This window comes from Ornithorhynchus anatinus, chromosome 7 (assembly GCF_004115215.2).
Source record: "Ornithorhynchus anatinus isolate Pmale09 chromosome 7, mOrnAna1.pri.v4, whole genome shotgun sequence".
NCBI lineage: Eukaryota > Metazoa > Chordata > Mammalia > Monotremata > Ornithorhynchidae > Ornithorhynchus > Ornithorhynchus anatinus.
In genome coordinates this window covers 66,245,213-66,269,219 of record NC_041734.1, presented here as the reverse complement: position 1 = coordinate 66,269,219, position 24,007 = coordinate 66,245,213, and the positions used below count along the sequence as shown (strand labels likewise).

Here is a 24,007-nt window from a genome sequence, read left to right as displayed (position 1 = left end):
CTGACTCCCAAGCCCGGGCTCTTTCCACTGAGCCACGCTGCTTCTCTTAAGAGTAAGCACTTAACAAATACCACAACTATTATTATTATTATTGTTATTATTATTCTTAACATGGGTCCTGGCTATGTTGTTCCTCTGTCCTCTGGCCACCCACAAGGAAGCACATGACCGCAGGCTCTTTTGCTCTGAGTTTATTCAGCAGGAAAGAGGATGTCAGGCAGTGGGACTGGTGGATCTCTCCTTATCTCTGAATTCCAGATTCCAGGAAGACAGAGAGGTCCAGCCCTCTCAACTCTGAACCTGGGGGAGAATGGGGGGTTTCCCCGCCGCCCCTGTCGAGGGGGTTTCCTCTCGAAGGTCTACCCCTGAACAGTCAGGTCTGTGGCTTCGGTGGGCTCTGTGGCAGAGGAGTTGCCCAGGGCGGGAGTTGGAGTGTCAGGGGAAGAGGTGGTCTTGCCTTTGGGGGGAGTCGGACCTCCAGGGCGAGGGCTCACGCCGCCATCGCCGCCCCGAACGGGCATCGAGGGGCCCAGGGTCTGGGTCCTGGAGGTGGGGATGGTTGGCGTGGTGGTCGCCTTGGCTCGGGCCATAGTGGAAACCGGAGGGGATGTGGCCGGCACAAGTGGCTCTAGAGCAAGCGGTCAAGCAGGTCACTGTGGTAACCCCACGACCCTACCCAATCCCCACCCATATCCCCCGCCACCCACCCCCCCGCCCCCCCGACTGGCCTCAGGACCTCTGCCCCACAGTCTCGAGCCGAAACAGGAGATCTGGTGGTTGGAGCCCCGGCCTGAGTGTCGGAAGGACCTGGGTTCAAGCCCTGGCTCTGCCACATGTCTACTGTGTGACCTTGGACAAGTCACTTCACTTCTCTGGGCCTCAGTTCCCTCCTCTGTCAAATGGGGATTAAGACTGTGAGCTGATTAGCTTGGACTTTGAATAGTGCTTAGAACAGTGCCTGGCTCACAGTAAGTGCTTAAGAAATACTATTTTAAAAAAACAGAATCACTGAATCTGTCAGCCAGTCAGTTGATCAACCTGTAGCGACCCCTGGCCCTCCCCAACCCCTGGGGAAGAAACTGCTGAGGAAAGCTCCAGCCCAAACTGCAAAAGCTAGACTGGAAGCTCTCTAGACTGGAAGCCTCTTGTGGGCAGGGATAATGTCTACCAATTCTATTGTACTGGACTCCCCCAAGCAATTAGTACAGTGCTGCGCACCCAGTAAGTGCTCTGTAAATGCCACTGATTGATTCAGGGTAGGCTCTGCCCGAAGGATGGGGAGTTTCCAAGCCAAGCGGAGGGCTGGGGGTTGGGGTTGGGGCCAGACACCTCTGAGATTAACAGCCCATGGTCACCTTGGTGGCGATCCTCCAACTCACCTCCCTGCGTGGACTTGCTGCTGCCCTCAAGGAGGTTCTTCAGCTTACTGACGAGTGGGAAGGGACCTTCGCCACAGAAGGAACCGTTGAAGTCGTCCATGTCAAGGGTCCACACCATGGCCCCCCCAAAGCTGTTCTCCTTCACGAATTGGGCCTAGAACAGAGGCAGAACAGAGGGCTTGGGCCCGGGCCCCCAGAGAGCCTAACCAAGAGACAGGATCGCTCTGAATTTTGCAGGGGAAGAGGGGAGGTCCCCAACTGAGGAACGAGGGGAGAAAGATTTTGTCAAAGAAATGGCTCCTGAGGGCCAGAGCCAAGTCCTGATGAACCTGGACCAGGAAACTCAGGGAGCCTGACCTGCCTCTGCCTCACCCCCTGATCCAGGGACCAGGTTAGCCTGTGGGCTAGAAGAGATTCCCCGATCACGCTATCCAGAATGGCCTCAGACCAAATCCGACCCTTAGGCCTACTCTCCAGGCAGCCCAATCCCGAGGGACGGGTGTTTTCTCCCTGGTCAGGGTCTCCAGGAAACCAGGCTTGACCAGGACTGGGTCAGACTGCAAACGCCTCATCTCCCAGAGGCCTGCCCCACACCAGGCCTGTTTGAACTCGGACTCTCTGGATTAGAGAAAACTGGATGATCGGGCTTGAACAGAACGGGAACTCGTTGCCGTTCACCTCGCTCCCGGCACTCTAATTCTTGGTGGGTGACGGAAGCCAGGGTTCTTTCCACCCATCCTGATCCAGCAAGGGTCTCAGGCCCACGCACCTTCCAGGACCCTCAGGGACCCCCAGAGCCAGGGAGAAGTTAGCCATTATCATTGATCTTGCTGGATTTTTTTTAATGGTATTTGTTAGGCATTTACTATGTGTCAAGCACAGTTCTAAGTACAAGTTGATCAGATTGGATACAATCCCTAGCCCACATAGGGCTTACACTCTAAAGTAATAATAATGTTGGTATTTGTTAAGTGCTTACTATGTGCAGAGCACTGTTCTAAGTGCTGGGGTAGACACAGGGGAATCAGATTGTCCCATGTGAGGCTCACAGTCTTCGTCCCCATTTTACAGATGAGGAAACTGAGGCACAGCGAAGTGAAATGACTTGCCCACAGTCACACAGCTGACAAGTGGCGGAGCCGGCATTCGAACCCATGACCTCTGACTCCCAAGCCCGGCCTCTTGCCACTGAGCCGCGCTGCTTCCCAGAGTAGTCACCCCACCTTGCTCTCTCCTACCTCACCTTGCTACTGTCCTTCTACAACCCAACCCACACACTTCACTGTTCTAAGGCCAACCTTCTCACTGGGCCTCACTCTCGCCTGTCTCGCCGCTGACCCCGACCCATCTCCTGCTTCTGACCTGGAAAGCCCTTCCTCCTCCTCAAATCAGACAGGCAGTGACTCTTCCCCTGCCCTTCAAAGCCTTAATGAAGGCACATCTCCTCCAGGAGGCCTTCCCACACTAGGCTCCCCCTTTCCTCTTCTCCCACTCTCTTCTGCGTCGTCCCGACTTGCTCCCTTTGGAAACCCCCAACTCCCAGGCCGACAGCACTTACGTACGTATCTGTCATTTATTTATTTATATTAATGTCTGTCTCCCCCCTCTAGACTGTAAGCTTGCTGTGGGCAGGGAATGTGTCCGTTTATTGTTAATAATAATAATAATAACGACGATGATGATGGCATTTGTTAAGTGCTTACTATGTGCCATGCACTTTTCTGAGCTCTGGGGGAGATACAAGGTAATCAGGCTGTCCCAGGTGGGGCTCCCAGTCTTAATCCCCATTTTACAGAGGAGGTAACTGAGGCACAGAGAATTTAAGTGACTTGCCCAAAGTCACAGAGCTGACAAGTGCCGGAGCCGGGATTAGAACCCATGACCTCTGACGCCCAAGCCCGGGCTCTTTCCACTGAGCGACGCTGCTTCTCTTGTTGTACTGTACTCTGTCAAGTGCTTAATACAGTGCTCTGCACAGAGTAAGCACTCAACAGTTACGATTGAATGAATGAATAAATCTAAGCAGAACCCTGATCCTCGAGTTAACGGAGCACTGCATAGTGCTGATACAGTGCGGATGTGCTGTGGATGCAGTGCAGTCGCAGTGCCGTGGCATCCCGTCCCTTTCTCTGGATTAGTTGCCCTGAGGAGCCGCACTGGTGTCCCGGGACCACGAAACGAATTAGCAAGAGAATAAAGTCAATAGATGTTAGAGGGGAGGACTTCATTTTCAAAGGCTCGGTCAAGTAACTAATAATGTATTTGTTAAGTGCCTACTGTGTGCAGAGCACTGTTCTAAGTCCTGGGGGAGATACAGGGTCATCAGGTTGTGCCACGTGGGGCTCACGGTCTTCATCCCCATTTTACAGATGAGGGAACTGAGGCACAGAGAAGTTTAGTGGCTCGCCCACAGTCACCCAGCTGACAGGTGGCAGAGCCGGGATTCGAACCCATGACCTCTGACTCCCACGGCCGTGCTCTTTCCACCGAGCCACGCTGCTTCTCTGCCTAGACCCTAACTCCTGACCTAAGACCTTGTCAGATCTTCCGAGTTATTATCTTCGCGTCTCTGGGAGGTCCCAGGGGAGAGGAGCGAAACCAATGAAAGGGATGGAAAACATCCTAGGAGGAAAGGTTAAGGAAGCTGCTGATGTTAGAAGCAGTGCGAGCTGGTGGAGAGAGCTAGGGCCTGGGAGTCTGAGGACCGGGATTCTAATCCTGCCTCTTCCACTTGCCTGCTGTGTGGCTTTGGGCAAATCATTTCACTTCTCTGTGCCTCAGTTACCTCATCTGCAAAATGGAGATTAAGACAGTGAGCCCCACGTGGGACATGGACTGTGCCCACCCTAATTAACTCGTATCTACCCCAGTGCTTAGTATCGTGCTTGGCATATAGTAAGCGTTTAACAAATGTCATTAAATAGATAAATAAATAAATAGGAGAATTCATTTACAGTGTCTTTCTTTCGTGGTATCTGTTAAGCGCTGACTACGTGCCCATAGTCCCACAGCAGACAAGTGGCAGTGGCGAGACTAGAACCCAGGTCCTTCTGACTCCCGGGTCCGTGCTCTAACCATTAGGCCATGCTGCTTCTATTGGGTCGTCGTGAGGACCGTAAGCTCCTTGTGGTCAGGGATCGTGTCTCCCCAGTCTGTCTTCTCTCAAGCGCTTAGTCGAGCGTCCATTAAATACCACCGATCGATCCATCGACTGAGGGATGTGCCATCTACCGTCCCGACCTTTCCCCTCTTTTGCCCCCACCCTCTTGAACTTCCTGGTGTTCTTTTTGGTCTGCGCGACTTCCTGCGGTAACAAATTCTGTAAGGTTGCTGCTGCTGCAGCTGTTTTGTGAAAAGCGGTTTCTTTCATCTGTTTAGAACCTACCGCCTTCAACTGATAGTGGTTTGTGCAGCCTCACCAGCACTCTTGCCTGCCAGTCTGGATCCCGCGGGGGGGCACTGAATACAGTGAGCGAGTAGACCGGCCGAAGTGAAGGACACTGAAAATACTCCGAAAGGTGGCTTACACGCCGGATCCATCTGTGGACTAAGTTACAGCAGCAGAGGCAGAATGGCCCAGTGAAAAGAAGCACGGGCCGAAAAGCCAGGGGACCTGGGTTCTAGCCCCGGCTCCGCCCCTTGCCTGCCGTTTGTGCTTGAGCAAGTCACTTCACTTATCCGTACCTCAGTTTCCTCAACTGCAAAATGGAAATGCAATACCTGTTCTTCCAGCTACTTGGACTGTGAGCCCCGTGTGGGACAGGGACGGTGTCCGGCACGTTTAACTTGCCTCGGAAACTTTAGCCATAGAGCTGTAAATGACCAAAACCTATAACTGTACAATTTATGCACTTAATACAACGGGGCAGAGCTATGCATAATGACCCAGAATCTACCCACTGCGGACACTCACGGACTGATCGATATGGGAAGTAGCGTGGCTCAGTGAAACGAGCACAGGCTTGGGAGTCAGAGGTCATGGGTTCCGATCCCGGCTCCACCTCTTGTCAGCTGTGTGACTTTAGGCAAGTCACTTAACTTCTCCGTGCCTCAGTTACCTCATCTGTAAAATGGGGATGAAGACTGTGAGCCCCACGTGGGACATCTGATCGCCTTGTATCCCCTCCCAGTGCTTAGAACAGTGCTTGGCACATAGTAAGTGCTTAACAAATGTCATCATTATTATTAATATTACTTGCTGGGTCACCAGCCCAAAGGGCAACTCAGCCATCTCATCCAATAGGGAATTCAAAGCCCACCAAAGAGCCCGAGGAATAGGGAAGCAGGGTGGTCTAGTAGAAAGAGCTCAGACCTCAGAGTCAGAGGACCTGAGCTCTCATCCTGCTTCGCCACTTGTCTGCCGTGTGACCTTGGGCAAATCACTTCACTTCTCTGGGCCTCAGTTCCCTCGTCTGTAAAATGGGGATTAAGACTGTGAGCCCCATGTGGAATATGGACTGTGTCTGACCTGATTAGCTTGTATCTACTCCAGCACTTAGTAGACACATAGTAGAGCATTTAGCAAATATCATTTTTTTAAAAAAGGAATTATCTTTCACTGGGGAATAGTTGGGTTGGCTCTTCATGGCACAGGCTGAGTGGACATGGAAGGAATTAAAGAAAGATGACTAATAATAATAATAATAATGTTGGGCGTATTTGTTAAGCGCTTACTATGTGCAAAGCACTGTTCTTAACAACTGCATTTCCTCTAGACTGGAAGCTTGTTGTGGGCAGGGAATGTATCCGTTACATTGTTATATTATCATCTCCCAAGCGCTTAGTACAGTGTTCCGCATACACTCAATGCTCAATCAATTGTATTTATTGAGCGCTTACTATATGCAGAGCTTTGTACTAAGCACTTGGGAGAGCACCCCCTCGCCCCAGACTCTGAGCTCGTTGTGAGCGGGGAACGTCAGTGTTTATTGTTGTATTATACTTTCCCAAGCGCTTATTACGGTGCTCTGCACACAGCAAGCACTTAATAAATATGATTGAATTGAATGAATACAACAGAAATAGCAGACACAATCCCTGCCCGTAACAAGCTCATTAAATATGACTGCCTCCTCGATGGCTACAGATATCACTAATGCCAATAATGCTGACGTTAGAGGCCCAGGCTTGCCCAGTTGCTAAGTCAAGAATAGCCCGTCCCTGCCCTTCCCAAGGGATCTGTAAATCAATTACTATAAGCTTGTTTTGGGCAGGTAATGTATCTGTTTGCTGTTGTACTTTCCCAAGCGCTCAGTACGGTGCTCTGCATACGGTGAGTGCTCAAGAAATCGACTGACTCCCTGACTCTGCGGACTCAGCTAGATAAGCCTGTGGTTTGGAGTGAAGACTCGGATGGAGCCACCCCGTCCCTTGGCAATATCATGGCACAGAGTGGCATGTTCGCCGCCCTGGGCTGTCACCTCATCCAAGCCTCTTGGGGACACAGGAGGCAGACGCTCGAGTCTCCAACCGAGGTCCGGACTGGAGTCGGATCCCGGCCAGCCGCCGCGTCTGGAGCCCCGGGAGTCCCCGAGGATCTTACTCCGTAGGCCTAACTGTCCGCTCTGTCGTAGGAATCTTACTTTGTAGGCATAACTGTCCGCGTTGTCGAAGGTGACCCACTGGTTCTGCGTGTAGGCATAGGGGACCTTCTGCTTCTCGGCCCACCGCACCGTCGCGTCCTTGATGAAGGTACAGATCTGCCAGGAAGGTGCGCGGCGTGGAGGCCGGGGTCAGGGGCGCCGTGGCCTCTGCCGAACTCCAACGAGGGAGGGCCCGAGAAGAGGTTGAGGGTCCCCTCCCGGCCCGGGGCCTCCGGTCCCCCCGCGAACCCCCTCACCTCGTAGTACGCCCAGACCCCCGACTCCTGCGTGTAGTCGCCGGGGTCGGCCGGCCCGAAGGCCGGATCCCCCACGCCCGGGCCAGAGCCCGCGATGTCGAAAGTGCGTCCGTAAGTGGGAAAGCCCATGATCAGTTTCTCCGCGGGGACCCCGCCGTCCCTCCAGAGCTTCATGGCCGACGCCTGCGGGGAAGGGGATGAGAGGAAACGCCCTGACAGCGGGGACCCCGAGATCCCCGAGGGGCAGGGACGAGGGGGGCCCTGGGGTCCGGTTTCTTACGCAGTTAAAGTCGCTGGACCTGCCCGTGTCCGTGGGCCCCTCGTGCAGAGGGCTGTTGTGTCCGGTGACTGAATTCCAGCTTCCGTGGAAGTCGTAGGTCATGACGCTGATGTAGTCCAGGAGTCTGACCGGAAAGCCAAGGGAGATCGTGAGGATCTGGCTGCCAATTCTGTTGTCTTGTACTCTCCCAAGCGCTTAGTACAGTGCTCTGTACATAGGAAGCACTCGATAAATACCACTGATTGATTGATTGGCTGGTAGCCACCTGGCTCTGGGAGGCGGCCATCTGACCCATGGAGGTGTCCCCCACCAGCCTTGAGAAATAGCCACTCCCCACCCCCAGCTCAGGACTCTAGCTGGCAATTCCCTGATCCTTGGAGGTGCCCCCCCCCCCCCGCCGAATCCCGGCCCACTGACGTGTCCCAGGGAGATAATAATAATAATAATAATAATAACAATAATAATTATGGTATTTGTAAAGCACTTACTATGTGCCAAGCACTGTCCTAAGCACTGGGGTAGATACAAGGTAATTAGGTTGTCCCACGTGGAGCTCACAGTCTTAATCCCCATTTTACAGATGAGGTAACTGAGGCACAGACAAGTAAAGTGACTTGCCCAAGGTAATACAGCAGACAAGTGGCAGAGCCAGGATGAGAACCCACGTCCTCTGACTCCCTCTTGCCACTAGGCCATGATGCTTCTCTTCGCCTCCAGGTAGATGACCCTGGGGGGAGGGGGGGATTTCCACCTAAGTTTCTTGGTTTTGTGGGGTTGGGGAGGGGGGGCGGCTCAGCAGGGGAACTCAAGCCTCAGACCAGCCTCCTGCAGAGTCTTGGGAGAGACGGCAGGGAGATTGGCCTCCCGGGAGGTGGCTACTTGACCCTGGCCAGCAACCCTCTGGCCCTGGGAGGTGCCCCACCCCCCAGGCCTGGGAGTTGGCCCCCTGACTGGCAACCTCCTGGCCCTGGGAGTGGTTCCCTGGCCCTGGGGAGGTCAACCCCAAATTCTGCACCCACTGAAGCAATTCACGCGGGCCCAGGCGAGTGGCGTTTGGTCTGGGGACTCTCAGAATCCAGGAAATAGCAACCCAAACTCGAGGGCCGGGGGACGGTGGACTCGTCCTTATGGTTTGAGATTTCCCAGATGTCCAGAACCCTCGGGGACCCAGGACAGGCAAATCAGAGGCAAATAGATGCTTTCAACCAAATGCTATTCACCTGGAGGTTTCCAATGTTGATTGGTCAGTAGGACCAAGAGAACAAGGCCTGAGCCTGGGTGTGCTCTGTGTCTGTGGGCAATTTCCCCCTCGTGAACCGCATCTGTGTGAGCAGAGTTTAGGGGTGACTTCACCAGGGAAATGCATCCCACGGGAAACTAACATCTAGATTGGAAATTCCTCAAGGGCAAGGACCATGTCCCTACTATCCCGAGGGCTTGGTACAGTGTTCCACACTTAATAGGAACTCAATAAAATGCTACTGACTGTTTGAAGAAAGGAAAATACTCTTTAAGCCTCCTCCTCTCTCCCTGTCACCCCACCCCACTGTCCCTGCTCCCCATGTCGTCCTGGCCCGGAGTGGAGCCTTGGTTACTCACGCCCCGATTCTAGCCACTTCGTAGGCGAGCTGGATAGTGTTTCGGAAGGCAGACACGGCCGCTGTGACCAGGAGCCGAGGGCGACCCGTGGCCCGGGCTTCCGCTTCAAAAGCTTCCAGCAATTCCTACAAAGAGAATGAGAGAGAAATGTGGAGGCAGAATGCGGGAGAAGCATAAACAGGAAGGGACAAGGAGAGAGAGAGAGAGGTAGCCAAGAGCAGGGAGAGACAGAGAGATGGGAGGTGGAAAGAAAATTGCAGCAGTGGGAACGCCAGCAATCCCTCCCTCCCAACCATGGCCATACCCTTCTGCGTCCCGTCACGTCCTCTCCTCTCGTCTCCTCCCTTCTCTCCTCTCCTATCCTTTCCTCATTAGTGTCAGAGCTTGTGACAGGACTGTTTGTTTTTTTTATTGTTTCATCCTTCCTTTTTCCCACCCAGTCTCTTGTCCCTTATCCTTCCCTTGTGAGCCACTTGGGAACCTGAAACCCTGTCTAGTTCTCATCCACATACTTTGTCCTTGTGCTTAGGACAGTGCTTTGCACCAAATAGGTGCTTCGTAAATCCTGTGACCCTTCTGGCCCAGATGGGTGTGTGCCCCCCATCCCCCACCTACCTCTAAGACCTTGGACACATCCCCTCCTGAAATTCCTCAACAACACTGAGCTGGCATCAAATCACACCTGCTCTCCAGACAACGTTTTGGGGAGAGCAGAGGGCTTTTAGGGAGAGGAGCGAGGGGAAGGAATGAGGAGGGGAGGAGGAGCCAGGGTTACTCTGTCCAAAAAAGGGTTGTGTCACTGCTCTTCTCTCTTTGTATCTGTCTCGCTCCCTCTCTTTCGTGAACCCTGAGACCTCCTGTCGAAGCTCTCATCCCCCTCACCCAATTTTCCCTCCCTACTGTACCACCTATGCACTCAGTCCCACTCCCTGAGCACTTTCATACTCCCGCTCCCAGCACTTCTGTCCATCTCCATATTCATGGTGGTGGCTTCCCCTACCTGTAATATATATATTACAGGAGGCTTAAAGAGCATTTTCCTTTCTTCAAACAGTTGGTAGCATTTTAATGAGTTCCCACTGAGTGTGAAACACTGTACCAAGCCCTTGGGATAGTAGGAGCATGGTCCTTGCCCTTGAGGAATTTCCAATCTAGATGTTAGTTTCCCTTGGGATGCCTTTCCCTGGTGAAGTCACCCCAATATATATAATTCTTAATAATGTTGGTATTTATTAAGCACTTACTATGCGCAGAGCACTGTTCTAAGCGCTGGGGTAGATACAGGGTATCTTCTTGTAATATATTAATTCTTGTAATAATTAATTCTTGTATAATTAATTCTTGTAATATATTATATTATACCTGTAATAAGTATATATGCATATAGTATTTTTTAAGCACTTACCATGTGCCAAGCACCGTACTAAGCACTAGGGTAGACCCAAGCTAAGCGGGTTGACCACGGTCCCTGTCCTACACAGAGTTCACAGTCTCAATCCCCGTTTTGCAAATGGTGTAACTGAGGCACTGAGAAGCAAAGTGACTTGCCCAAGGTCACACAGCAGACAAGTGGCAGAGCCAGGATTAGGAGTCAGGTCCTCCTGCCTCCCAAGCCTGTGCTCTAGCCACCAGACCATGCTGCATCTCTGTTTTAGTATCTGCCTCCTCCACTAGATTTAAATTCCCTGAGAGCAAGGATTGTTTCTGATTATTTTATTGTAATCTGCCAAGTGCTTAGTACACGCACAGAGTAAACACTCGATAGATATCACTGATCGATTGGTCGAGGCATCGATTTGGGACCCACTGCCCAGAGATGCCCCTAAGGGGAGTGGGATGGCGGGATCATGCCTTCATTCTATGCCCGTAGGTGGGACTGGGAGCTTGTTTTGGGCAGGGAATGTGTCTCCTTATTGTTACACTGTACTCTCCCAAGCGCTCAGTACAGTGTTCAGTAAACACGATTGCATGAATGAATGAATGAATGAATGACTTCCCCCAGGCTCCCCCTGACCCCACCTGGTTCTACCTTTCCATCTCAAATGCTCTTCCCTCCCACCTCCGGCTCCCCCTGCCCACGAGGGCCCCCCGGGCCCTTACTTGGATTAAGACAGTGAAGAGCCCCTTGTCTCTGCGGGGGCTCCCCCTCGTTCCGGGGTACTCGAAGACGAGGTCCAGGCCGTCGAAGCCATGCTGCCGCAGGAAGGCGCTGGCCGAGTCGATGAAGGTTTTGCGGTTTGTAGGCGTGGCGACCATCGTAGAAAACCTGGGGTGAATTCAGTCTTGGGGTAGGGTAGGGTGTGCGGGCATGGCCCCAGCTTCTCCCAGGCTCCCCCCCCCCCACAGTTGAGATACAAGAGCCAGTGCCATCCTCCTCCTTCCCGCCCCTGGATTTGGGGCTCATTCGACCTCCCCACCTACACTGACCCACACTGTCCTCTGTCCTTTTCATTCAATAGTATTTATCGAGCGCTTACTATGTGCAGAGCACTGTACTAAGCGCTTGGAATGAACAAGTCGACAACAGATAGAGACAGTCCCTGCCCTTTGACGGGCTTACAGTCCTCCTACCACCTGCCCCAGGATTTGTAGTGGGGCCTGCCTGTCCCACAGTGCACCTGCCCGTGAACGCTGTGGGGACTTTGGACCCACTCTGGGACGATTTATCCAACTGATCTCAGCCCTGCAAGGCTGGCAGATGCCCAAGGAAGGAGGTGCCAAGCCCGGAGAACCCTGTTAGAAAACTTTCTGGAACTTTTAGGGGGCTCTGGGAGAAGTGGACTACACATCCTGCTTTGCGGTTCTGGTCTACCACCAAAGAAGCAGGTCAGGTACTCCCGAGTCCCGCAGGACAATCTGAGCCTGACCGATCCTACCAGAGGCCTGGAGAGCAGAACATACCTGGAAACCAGGAGACCTGGGTTCTAATTCTGGCTCCTTCACCTGCCTGTTATGTGAATTTAAGCAAGTCACTAAACTTATCTGTGTCTCAATTTCCTCATCTAAAAGATGGAGATTCAATTCCTCTTCTCCCTCCTACTTAGACCAGGAGCCCCATATGGGACGGGAACCCTGTCCAATCTGCCCCATGGTTTAATATACTGCTTGATATACAGTAAGGACTTAAATGCCACAGCTGTTATTTTTATTAAATCCCACTGACCCCGTCTGCCACTGCACCAAAAGGCATGGATTCACTGGCCAACTTCCTGAAACACATCAGACTAAGTCTAGAAGTAAGCAGGCTGGGGCTAATAAGGATTTTAATACAAATGACAAAACAGAAACTCGAAGCAGCCCTGATTGTCACCTAAATTGGTGCCTCCTGGAAACCAGTGCCCTCCCATCGTCCTCCCTCCAGGCAGAGGGGCAACCCGGTGACATCTTGCAGTTTTCCCGCCCTGCCCCCCTCCAGCTGATCGGGAGCACAGGCTGGGTGGTTCCCCTCAGCTGGCCCCCAGCCCCTTTCCGGGACCCCCAGCTGCCACCCCAATGGGGCTTGGACCCAGGGGCCTGTGTCCAAGACCCCATAAGGGGCTGGATTCCTACCTGCTCATGCCAAAGTTCCAGCCTCCGATGGCCAAGAGCGTGCGCAGGTCCTTGTTGCTGGGTCAAGGGAGAGGGAAATGACTTTGGAAAGTTCCCCTGGAACAGGGCAGAGGACAGAGGGCAGCCAAGGGGCCGCATCTGCTGTTGGGGAGGCAGTTGAGCCTGTGGAGGAGCTTCCTGGGGGGGGCAGGGCATTGAGCACTGGCCGAGGAAGGGGAGATGGAAAACACGGCCACCTACCTGAGATGGGGTAGGGGTCACTTGCCTGAAGGCAGGTGGCTGGACCAGATGACCGGTCCAGATCCTTCCCAGATCTCTGTTTCTAAGTTTCAACAAAAGCCACTTGGCCATTTAGGGAAGGGGCTTGCCCCCACCCACCCCAGGAAGCCCGGAGATTGGGTGGCCGGGGAGAGGGGGTCGCACTTGATTATCTAGCAGGAGAAACCCCTCATGCTGAAGCAACATGATTATTTTCAAAAAATAATCCTGGCGCCCGATGAGAATGAGCAGGAAAACCCTCGTCAAGTCCAGAGAACCCCTGGATGGGGGACCTAGAGACTCAACACCCAGTGCTGTCAGAACCAGCGGGAACCATCTAGTTTTGAGGACCCTCTATACTGTGGGCAGGGAACGTGTCTACCAACTCTGTTATATTGTACTCTCCCGGGCGCTCTGCATACCCTCTCTCAGGATGATAAGGATTCAACCAGAGAGACCTCAGCTCTCGGAAGAAACTTTTTCCTCCCAGGGGAGATTGAGCAAAACCAGAAAACTAAGAGAAGCAACGTAGTTTAGTGGATAGAGCACGGTCCTGGAAGTCAGAAGGACCTGGGTTCTAATTCCCACTCCACCACTCGACTGCCGTGTGCAAGTCGCTTCACTTCTCTGTGTCTCAGTTACCTCATCTGGAAAATGAGGAGTAAGATTGTGAGCCCCATGTGGGACAGGGACTGTGTCCAACCTGATTAGTTTGCAAATGCCCCAGAGCTTAGTACAGTCCCTAGTCCGTAGTAAGGATTTAGCAAATACCATTAAAAAAAAAATAATAAGCCGAGACCCAAATTGGATCTCCTCTGCCGTCTCTGCCTCCTGGACTGGTGAGACGCTTGGGAAGGGGCAGCTACCGGCTCAAAGGCTTCAAAAATCAGAGGGGAAGCAGCATGGCCCAGACGAAAGAGTACAGACCTGGAAGTCAGGTGCCTGCTGTGTGACCTTGGGCAAATCACTCAACTGCTCTATGTCTCAGTTTCCTCATCTGTAAAATGGGGATCGAAGACCCGTTCACCTTCCCTCTCAGACGGTGAACCCCCTGTGGGGGACCGTGTCTGATCCGATTATCTCGTATCCACCCCAGTGCTTGGCACAGGGTAAGGGCTTAACAAATACCACAATCATTGTTATTAAATATTCTCTTCCTCCTCAAGAACCTCCCTGACTTCGGGTCCAGGTCCCTCCAGCTAAAGGGGGTCGGCAGGAAGATCCCTTCTGCTTAGGGGAAGAGGGGCAGGACCTCCCCCCCTCCCGGCCGACCTCTTCTTGAGGGAGTTGAGCTGGGGGTAGAGGACGGCCTCGTCGTTCCACTCGTGCGCGGTGATCCGATTGTGGTGCATCGAGGCGAAGGCGTACACCAGATGCGTACACAGCGTGGGATCCAGGTCCTTGGGCAGGAGCCAGGCCGGGGTCGGCCTGAACTGGGCCCAGCTAGTGAAATAGCACACCAGTTTGTAGGCACTTCCTGGCGGGAGAGAGCGGGCGTCAGGGCTCCCGGGGAGAGGGCAGCCGGGCAGTCCCGGGGGCAGGGGAGCTGCCCCTCTGGGTCACGGTCCTCCCCCCCCCGTTGGCCTCTCCCGGGAGATGAAACGCCAAGACCCCAGGGACCCAGATGCGGGTGGACGGGAGCCCCAGCTGGACGGTGTCCTTCCCCGGGTCCCGAGGCACAAAGCCTTACCCTGCTGGAGCTGCAGCCAGATGACCAAGCCTGTAGGAATGGGGCCGGGTTATTGCTTATCCAGAGGTTCACAGGCCCAGCCCGGGATCAACCCCAGGGACCCAGAGCACTCTGGGAAGGACCCACACCCTTAAACACAGCTGTACCCATGTGTGTGCGCACGTGCACACACACACACCCCCAATCACTAAGCCTCCCAGCAGTTCAGCGGTCACATTTATACACAGTGAAGAAGCAAGCGTGGCCTAGTGGAAAGAACACAGGCCTGAGGATCAGAGGACCTGGTTTCAAATCCCTAAGGGCACGGGCTTGGGAATCAGAGGTTGTGGGTTCTAATCCCAACTTTGCCACTTGTCAGCTGCGTGACTTTGGACAAGTCACTTAACTTCTCTGTGCCTCAGTTCCCTCATCTGTAAAATGGGGATGAAGACTGTGAGCCCCACGTGGGACGACCTGATTCCCCTGTGTCTACCCCAGCGCTTAGAACAGTGCTCTGCACATAGTAAGCGCTTAACAAATACCAACATTATTATTACCTCATCTGTAAAATGGGGATTAAGTCTGTGAGCCCCACATGGGACAAACCGATTACCTTGTATCCGCCCCCCCACCCCGCCCCCAGCACTTAGAACAGTGCTTGGCACACAGTAAGCACTTAACAAATACCATCATTATTATTATTAATAATAATAATCCCAGCTCTGCCACTTGTCTGTTGTGTCCTCGAGCGAACAACTTAACTTCTCTGGGCCTCAGTTTCCTCATCTGTAAAGCGGGAATTCAATCCTACTCCCTCCGACTTAGATTGTGAACCCCATGTGGGACAGGGACCGTGTATTTTGCATCTACTCCAGGGTTTAGTACAGTGCTCGGCACTTAGTAAGCTCTTAACAAATGCCAACAAAAAAATTCCCTGCTCCTCCCCAACCCCCTCCACACACTGCCAGGGTTCTTCTAGCCTCCCATCTGCCCCTCTGCCTCTCTGCGGGCAGTCAGCGGGGGTGAGGGGCACTCACCAGCCCAGAGAAGCATCCTCCTCATCGCACCACCCGGGAAGCTGGGACTGGATCCCAGAGCCGAGGACCCGGCCCTGGTTTATATGAGAGGGAATCTGGGCTCACCTGCAGGCAGGTGGGAAGGCAAGGGGGAGAGAGGTGGAGGGGGGTGAGGGGGTGAGTCCTACACCCCAGCGAGGCTCAATGCACAATCACAAATCACTCACGCACCCTGGCTCCCTCCCCGAGGAACAGGCCGACCTAGAGCCGAAGCGACCTCAGGAGTTACTCTCCCGCCGATCCCCTCCTCACTCCTCTCCTCTGCCACTCCAAGCGCTGGAATTTCACTGATTCATTCATTCGATTGTATTTATTGAGCTCTTAGTGTGTGCAGAGGACTGCACTAAGTTCTTGGGAGAGTACAACATAACGAAAAACAGACACATTCCCCGCCCACAATGAGATTACAGTCTAGAGGGGAGACAGATATTAATATACATAAATCAATTACCTATGTGCACATAAGCGTCTTGGGGCTGGGAGAGGGGATGAACAGAAGGAGCAATCAGGATGAGCAGAAGGGAATGGGAGAAGAGGAAAGGGGGGCTTAGTCAGGGAAGACCTCTCGGAGGAGATTTGCCATCGATAAAGCTTTGAAGAAAGGGAGAGTAATTGTCTGTAGGATTTGAGAAGGGAAGGTGTTCCAGGCCAGAGGGAGGATGTGGGCGAAGGGTCGGTGGCAAGATAGACGGTACAGTAAGAAGGTGAGCATTAAAGGAGCTAAGTGGGTGGGCTGGGTTGGAGTAGGAGAGTAGCGAGGTGAAGTAGAAGGGGTGAGGTCCCAGGAGGAAGGGCTGCAGCGGCCGGCGGGACTCTGAAAGGGTGAATCCTGACTGGGCCTTGGAGACAGTGGCTGAAGGGGAGGGAGGGCCAGCCTGGAGCCAGCTAGAAGGAGGCCTGGAGGAGGGATGCAGAACCGGGAAATGGAGGCCGAGGGCAACCCGGGAGATGGGGCGGACGGGATGGAGCTCGAGGGATGGCAGCCGGGATATGGGGGAGGGAGAAAATTGGTCAATTAATAAATAAGCTCACTGTGGGCAGAGAACGTGTCCATACCAACTCCGTTGCAGTGTACTCTCCCCAGGGCTTTGTGCACAGTAAGCACCAAGAAATACCGCTGATGGATTGACAGTAGATGAGGGGAAGCGGGCAGGATGGAGGGGAGAAAGAGGTCACCTGTTGACTCTGAGGAGAAGAAAGGAAGATGGCAGGGCAGAGGGGAGGAAGGGGTCTCCCGTTGTCTCTGACTCCCAGGCAGAGAGTATTTGGGCCCAGAGTGGTCACCTGGGAACAACTGAAAGCAACAAATGTGGCACTCGGTATGAGGAATCTCTTTGAGTATACTTTTATTTGTATTTTCATTTGTAGAGTCAATAATTTACCCTTCTAGTTCATCCGGATATATTAAACTACTTTCTGTTCTCGTCTCCTATGCACATTATTTTCAAATAATCTTCCTCTCTGTCCCGCTCTTTAGAATGTGAGCCTCTTTGATTTCTGGGAACGTATGCCTGGCTTCTGTTGTGCGCTTTCAGGTGCTTAATACAGTGCTAAGCACTCAGTGGGTAGTCAATAAATACCCTTGATGGATTGACTGATTGATTGACTGATACACCAGCCGGTCAGGATGAAGAAAGTGGATGAGCAAAGTAAACCAAGATGGGAGAATTTGCACAGCAGCGTGTCCTGGTGGTAAGAGCTCGGGCCTGGGAATCAAAGGACCTGGGTTCTAATTCCAGCTCTGCCACTTTTCTGCTGTGTGACCTTGGGCAAGACACTTCACTTCTCTGAGCCTCATTTAGCTCATCTGTAAAATGGGGATTAAATCCTTCTCCGTCCCACTTAGAATGTGAGCCTCATGTGGGACAGGGACTGTGTTCAATCTGATCGGCTTGTAACTACCCCAGTACTTAGAATAGTGCTTGACACATAGTAAGCATTTAACACCATAAAAATCAAACAAACAAACCCGAGCAGAGAGTATCTGTGGAAGATTTCCATCTTCCTCACTTAGATTGACCATACAGTTTATCAGGACCAGAAGTAGAGGTGAGGTTTCCGGAGAGGATGGATGACTTCTTTCCGTAACAAGTCGGCCTGGAACTTCTAAGCTAATTGAGGGTGGGGATTGTGTCCTACTAACTCTATTATATTCTCCACAGCGTTTAATACAGAACTCGGCACAGAGTAAGTGCTCGATAAATACTCTTGATTGATTGACAAGGGAAAATAATGCCCTGGATTTAATGCTGAGTAGCAGAGAAGACATGATGCAAGACCATGTATGTAGGATATCCTCTCTGCAATAATGATCACAGACCATGAAATTTAGCATTCTTGCTGGGAAGAGAAGTCCAAAATAAACCAACGAATTTTAGGATAGAATAGGAAGCAGTGTAGCTTAGTGGAAAGAGTCCGGGCTTGGGAGTCAAAGGACCTGGATTCTAATCCCAGTTCTGTCAATTGCTTGCTGTGAGATCTTAGGCGAGTCTCTTAACTTCTCTGCGTCTCCATTTCTTCACCTGGGGATTTAATCCTATTCCCTGCTACTTAGACTGTGAGTCCCATGTGGTACACGTAGCATACGTATCCAACCTGATTGACTTGTATCTACCTGAGCGCAAAGAACAGCGTTTGACACATAGTAAGCATTTAACAAATACCATAAAAAAATAGAAATCTGTTGGGAAGGTTAAAGGAATGAAAGGAATAGTTAAAAACTAAGTCTGGATCTGTACACTTTTAGCACTTATATACATAGCTGTCATTTATTTTAATGCCTGTCTCCTAATTAATCGATCCTATTTACTGAGCACTTACTGCAGGCAGAGCACTGTACTAAGCGCTTGGAAGAGTACAGTATAACAGTATAACAGACACGTTCCCTGCCTGCAATGAGCTTACAGTCTAGAATGATGGCAGATAGTTTCGAACAAGTTGCAGACCAGAGGAAAGAGGTCTCCACTTAGACTTCCCTTCTAAACTATGAGCTGTTTATGGGCAGAGAACGTGCTTTAATTCAGTGTTCTGCACTCGGTAAACCCTCAGTAAGTACTTTGGATCGATGGGTTGATTGAAGTCACTTCCGAGAAGCCTGGAGACTGTTCGAAGACTCAATCCAGTTAAAATGTACGCCCCAGAACAAAAAGCCCAGCTGACCAAACAGGAACCCGCCCGGTACACTGGCAAGGTGAAGAAGTCATCTTTCTAAAAAGCGGAGAGCTCCCTCAAGTTGGAGAACAGGAGAGTCCATAAAGAATGACAGGTCAGGGGCCAACGGAAAATTAGGTGGGTCCAAAAAGAGCGGTTCGAAAGGGGCGGGAAAACAGATGATAAACCATTCTTCCAAAACGGGAAGCAGTACGGCCTAATGGATAGAGCACAGGACTGGGAGAAAGAGGACCTGGGTTCTAATTCTACCTCCACCACAAAGTAACAGTGATAATTGTGGTATTTGTTAAGCACTTACTACGTGCCAGGCACTGTACTAAGTGCTGGGGTAGATAGAAGTTAATCAGGTCAGACACAGTCCCTGTTCCACATCTGGCTTCCAGTCTTCATCCCCATTTTATAGATGAGGTAACTAAGCCTTCCGGTCTTCATTCCCATTTTATAGATGAGGTAACTGAGACACCGAGAAGTTAAGTGACTTGCCTAAGGTCATACAGCAGACAAGTTCATTAATTCATTCAATCGCATTTATTGTGGCAAAGCCAGGATTAAAACCCAGGCCCTCTGACTCCCAAGCCCACTCTCTTTCCATTAAGCTACGACTCTTATCTGCTGGGTGACCTTGGGCAGGCCACTTCACTTCTTTGTGCCTTAGTTTCCTCATCTGTAAATTGGATATTAATCCTACTCCTTCCTACTTAGACTGTGAGTCCCAAGTGGGACAGGGACTGAGGCCCCCAATTATCTTCTATCTACCCAATGCTTAATCTAGTGTCACCCAACACGTGCTTAATAAGTACCATAATTATTGATAAAATAATAAAAGCCGGAAGCTGACCGGGGAATCAGATTTTATCACCAGACAGGATGTTTGGGACCAAATTAATAATCTGAATATAAATCAATCATCAGGTTTGGACAGCATCCATTCTAAGTACATCCTCTAGACTGTGGGCAGGGGATGCTCACTGTGAGCAGGGGACGTGTCTACCAACCTTCCCAAGTGGTAGAGTGCTCTGCACACGGTAAGCACTCCAAAAATACCATGGAGGATGATGATGAAGAGCATGGGTTTGGGAGCCAGAGTTCATGGGTTCGAATCCCGGCTCTGCCACTTATCAGCTGGGTGACTGTGGGCAAGTCACTTCACTTCTCTGGGCCTCAGTTCCCTCATCTGTAAAATGGGGATTAAGAGACCCATGTGGGACAACGCGATTACCCTGTATCCACCCCAGTGCTTAGAACAGTGCTCTGCACATAATAAGCGCTTAACAAATACCAACATTATTATTATTGTTATGATGATGATGATGATGATGATGATGGAGATGGCCTAATGGATAGAGCATGGGACTCAGAGTCAGAGGACCCAAATTCAAATCCCAGAATCGTCAATTGCCTGCTGTGTGAACTTGGGCAAGTCACTTCACTTCTCTGTGCCTCAGTGACCTCCTCTGTAAAGTGGGGATTATGACCATGAACCCCATGTGGGACAGGGACAGTGTTCAACCCGATTAGCTTCTGTCTACCCCAGCGCTTAGAACAGCGCTTGACACGTAGTAAGTCCTTAACAAATGCCATCATTATTATCATTATTATCGGACCGCAGCCAAAGGGACAGAGGGTCTCCATGGAGATCCAAGCTGAAACACTTTGGGATGTGGTTTGGAGATAAAGATCAGAAATACACACATACACACACACATCCCTGCTTTCTCCCCATTGCACATTCATTCATTCATCCACTCATATTTATTGAGCGCTTACTGTGTGCAGATCACTGTACTAAGCACTTGCGAAGTACAATCCAGCAATCAAGAGAGACAGTCCCTGCCCGCAACGAGCCCACAGTCTAGAGTTGGGGAGAGAGACATCAAAACAAGTAAACAGACATCGATATAAATAAGTGAAATGACAGATATATACAGAAGTGCTGTGGGACAGGGAGAGAGGGGAAGAGCAAAGGGAGCGAGTCAGGGTGATGCAGAAGGGAGTGGGAGATGGGGAAAAACGGGACTCAGCCTGGAAAGGCCTCTTGGAAGAGGTGTGCCTTCAGTAGGACTTTGAAGCGGGGGAGAGTCACTGTCCGGTGGATTTGAGGAGGGAGGGCTTTCCACCAGAGAGAGGACATGTGCCAGGGGTCAGCGGTGAGATAGGCAAGATGGAGGCACGGTGAGAAGGTTAGAGGCAGCAGAGGAGCGGAGTGTGCGGGCTGGGCTGGAGAAGCAGGGAAGGGAGTGAGGTAGGAGGGGGCAAGGAGACGGACAGCTTTAAAGCCAATGATGAGGAGATTTTGTTTGATACAGAGGTGAATAGGCAACCCCTGGAGATTTTTGAGGAGGGGGGGTGACATGCCCTGAACATTTCTGTAGAAAGATAATCTGGGCAGCGGAGCGAAGTATGGACTTCATCCTCATCATTGGTATTCATTCAATACCTGTTGGGTGCAGAGCAGCGTATTAAGCCCTTGGGAGCCCAAAATAAGAGAAAGTAGAGACGGTACATTCCCTGCCTTCAAAGTGCCTACTGTTGATTATGGGAAGCAGTGTGGCCTAGGGGGTAAAGCACAGGCCTGGGAGCCAGAGGACCTGGGTTCTAAACTCAACTTCGCCACTTGCCTGCTGTGGGATCTTAGGCAAGTCTCATAACTTCTCTGTGCCTCGTTTCCCTAAATTGCACAATGGGGATTCAAGACCTGTTCTCCTTCATATTTAACTCTGAGCCCCTTGTGGGACGGAGACTGTATCCAGCCTGATTGACTTGTATCTACTCCAGCTTGACACGAAGTAAGTGCTTAAAAAATGCCATAAAAAAAAATTACATTGTTCGCAAGGGGCAGGGACCCTGCCCAATTCCCCCGTGGGTACTCATTCAATCATATTTGAGCGCTTACTGTGTGCAGAGCACTATACTAAGCACTTGAGAGAGTACAATACAACAATAAACAGACAAATTTCCTGCCTAAATGAGCTTACAGTCTAGAGGGGTATTCTCTCCCAGCATTTAGTACGGTAAACGCTCGACAAATATCACTGATTGATTGATATTACTTCCTCTTGCTCTCCAGTCTGCGAGGATTTAAAAAGAAAAACGATCCTACAAGCCAAGTGCAAACTGTCCAGAAGACATTCATTCCCTTCCCTTAGACAGAAAAAATCTGATTACACAGGAATTGGAAAAGATTTAGAAAGATTTTTCCCTCTGGGGGATGGGGGGTTGGCATGCAGGAGGAAGGACCCATGGTAGACTAGCAAGGTGGCATGATTGATGGAAAGATCAAAGATGGGAGTTGAGAGACCTCAATTCCAGTGCCAGCTCTGCCACTGGCTGCTTTGGGACTTGGGCAAGTCACTTCATCTCTGTGGACCTCCGTGTTTCTTCTGCTTCATCTACAACCTTGCATCTGTTGACTTTTGAACATTTGATATTCGCTGCCCCCCCACAACCCCACAGCACTGACGTACATATCTTTAAATCGTATATTATAAATTATTTATTCATATTAATGTCTTCCCCACCACCTCTAGACTGTGAGTTTGTTATGGACAGGAAATGTGTCTGTTAATTCTGCTGCATTGTATTCCCCCAAACACTCAATACAGTGCTCTGCATAATATAAGTGCTTAATAGATATCACTGATTGATTCATTTGTTCAGTCGTATTTATTGAGCGCTTATGGTGTGCAGAGCACTTTACTAAGCGCTTGGGAGAGTACGACAATAAACGGATGCATTCTAGAACTTACAGTCTAGGATTGATTGATGTCCTCAGTTCTAAAGTGGGGCTAGACTATCTGCTTCTCTTCTTTTATAGTGAGCTCTAGGTGAGACAGGGACAGGGTCTGATCTGATTATTTAGGTACTTGGGACCTAGTAAACGCTTCATAAATTCCAACATAACAACGGCACTGGGTGTTTTGATGTGGTGTGCTGAAGATGTCTCCCCACCCATGACACGGAGCACAACCTTCCCAGGGCCCCCGCCCACACCCACTCACTTCCTTTCATTCATTCAATCGTGTTTATTGAGCGCTTACTGTGTGCACTGTACTAAGGGCTTGGGAGAGTACAAAAGGACAATAAACAGACACATTCCCTGCCCACAACGAGCTTCTATCCTCTGCCCTATGCGCTCACTCCCCTCTGCTGTAACCTCATTCTTATAATAAATACCCAAAACACGGTGGAAAGTTACTAGGTTGTCCGGAAACGTCTCACTGATTCATCTCTACAAGCAGTCTGAAGGTAAAAAGCCATTTCGAAAAATGGCTGCATCTGTGAGCTGAGGGTGCAGTCGCCATTTCTAGAGTCGCCATTTAGAAAAGTAGCGTGGCCTAGAGGAAAGAGCAAGGGACCGGGAGTCGGTTAGAACCTGAGTTCTAACCCTGGGGTCATTTACCTGCTGTGTGACCTTGGGCAAGTTGCTTAACTTCTCTGGGCCCCAGGTCCCTCACCTTCCAAAGGGGGTTCAGTATCTGTTCTCCCTCCTTGTTAGACTGCGAACCTCATGTAGGACCTGACTATCTTACAGACAGTGACTCTTCTCTCCTTCAAAGCCTTATTGAAGGCATATCTCCTCCAAGAGGCCTTCCCTGACTAAGCCCTCCTTTTCTCTTCTCCCACTCCCTGTTTTGCTCCCTTTATTCACCTCCCTCCCAGCCCCACAACACTTATGTACCTATCTGTAATTTATTTATTTCTCTTAATGTCTGTGTCCAGCTCTAGACTAGCTCACTGTGGGTAGGGAAAGTGTCATTTATATTATTGTACAGTACTTTCCCAAGTGCTCAGTACAGTGCTCAGCACCCAGTGAGTGTTCAATAAATACGACTGACCGATTGGTTATCTTGTACCTACCCCAGCACTTAGTGCAGAGCTTGGCACGTAATAAGCGCTAAACAAATAGCATAATTATTATTATTATTAGAGTGTTATTTCTACCGCTCTTACAAAACTAGCCTCCCAGCCCAGACCCCCACAGCTAGAGGAACTTATAAAATTCCCATCAGTTGGGGTGTTTTTAAGCAGCGGGAAGGCCTGAAACCTAGTCACCCCCCTTCTCTTCTGGTATCTTCTGACCCTCACCCAACCTCTCCCTTTCCCACTGACCCCAGCTCGGACCCCCTCCCCCCTCACCATGTCCTCCTCCTGCCCTTTGCGCTGTCCAGTGAAACACCACACCCAAGA

The 24,007-nt window shown here is 51.1% G+C and overlaps 1 protein-coding gene across 1 annotated transcript; it reads right to left on the bottom strand.

Annotated features, from left to right (window-relative positions):
- Window positions 1–182: 182 nt before the first annotated feature.
- Window positions 183–14,377, bottom strand: LOC100088282 (acidic mammalian chitinase-like). The gene is made up of 9 exons (XM_029069389.2): window positions 14,177–14,377; window positions 12,647–12,703; window positions 11,198–11,363; window positions 9,098–9,222; window positions 7,499–7,622; window positions 7,219–7,401; window positions 6,962–7,078; window positions 1,380–1,533; window positions 183–628 (listed from the first exon to the last, which is right to left on the bottom strand). Exons 1-9 carry the CDS (start codon window positions 14,254–14,256, stop codon window positions 360–362), a joined length of 1,275 nt encoding a protein of 424 aa, XP_028925222.2. The 5' UTR covers window positions 14,257–14,377; the 3' UTR covers window positions 183–359.
- Window positions 14,378–24,007: the final 9,630 nt, after the last annotated feature.

Bases quoted from the DNA above. Each gene is read 5' to 3' on its own strand.
- LOC100088282 (XM_029069389.2), bottom strand. From the start codon at position 14,256: ATGCACCACAATCGGATCACCGCGCACGAGTGGAACGACGAGGCCGTC. The intron at 11,364-12,646 runs GTAGGAATCCAG...AATTCACCCCAG, and splicing joins TGGAACTTTGGCATGAGCAG to GTTTTCTACGATGGTCGCCA. The intron at 9,223-11,197 runs GTAAGGGCCCGG...TTCTCTTTGTAG, and splicing joins TCTTCACTGTCTTAATCCAA to GAATTGCTGGAAGCTTTTGA.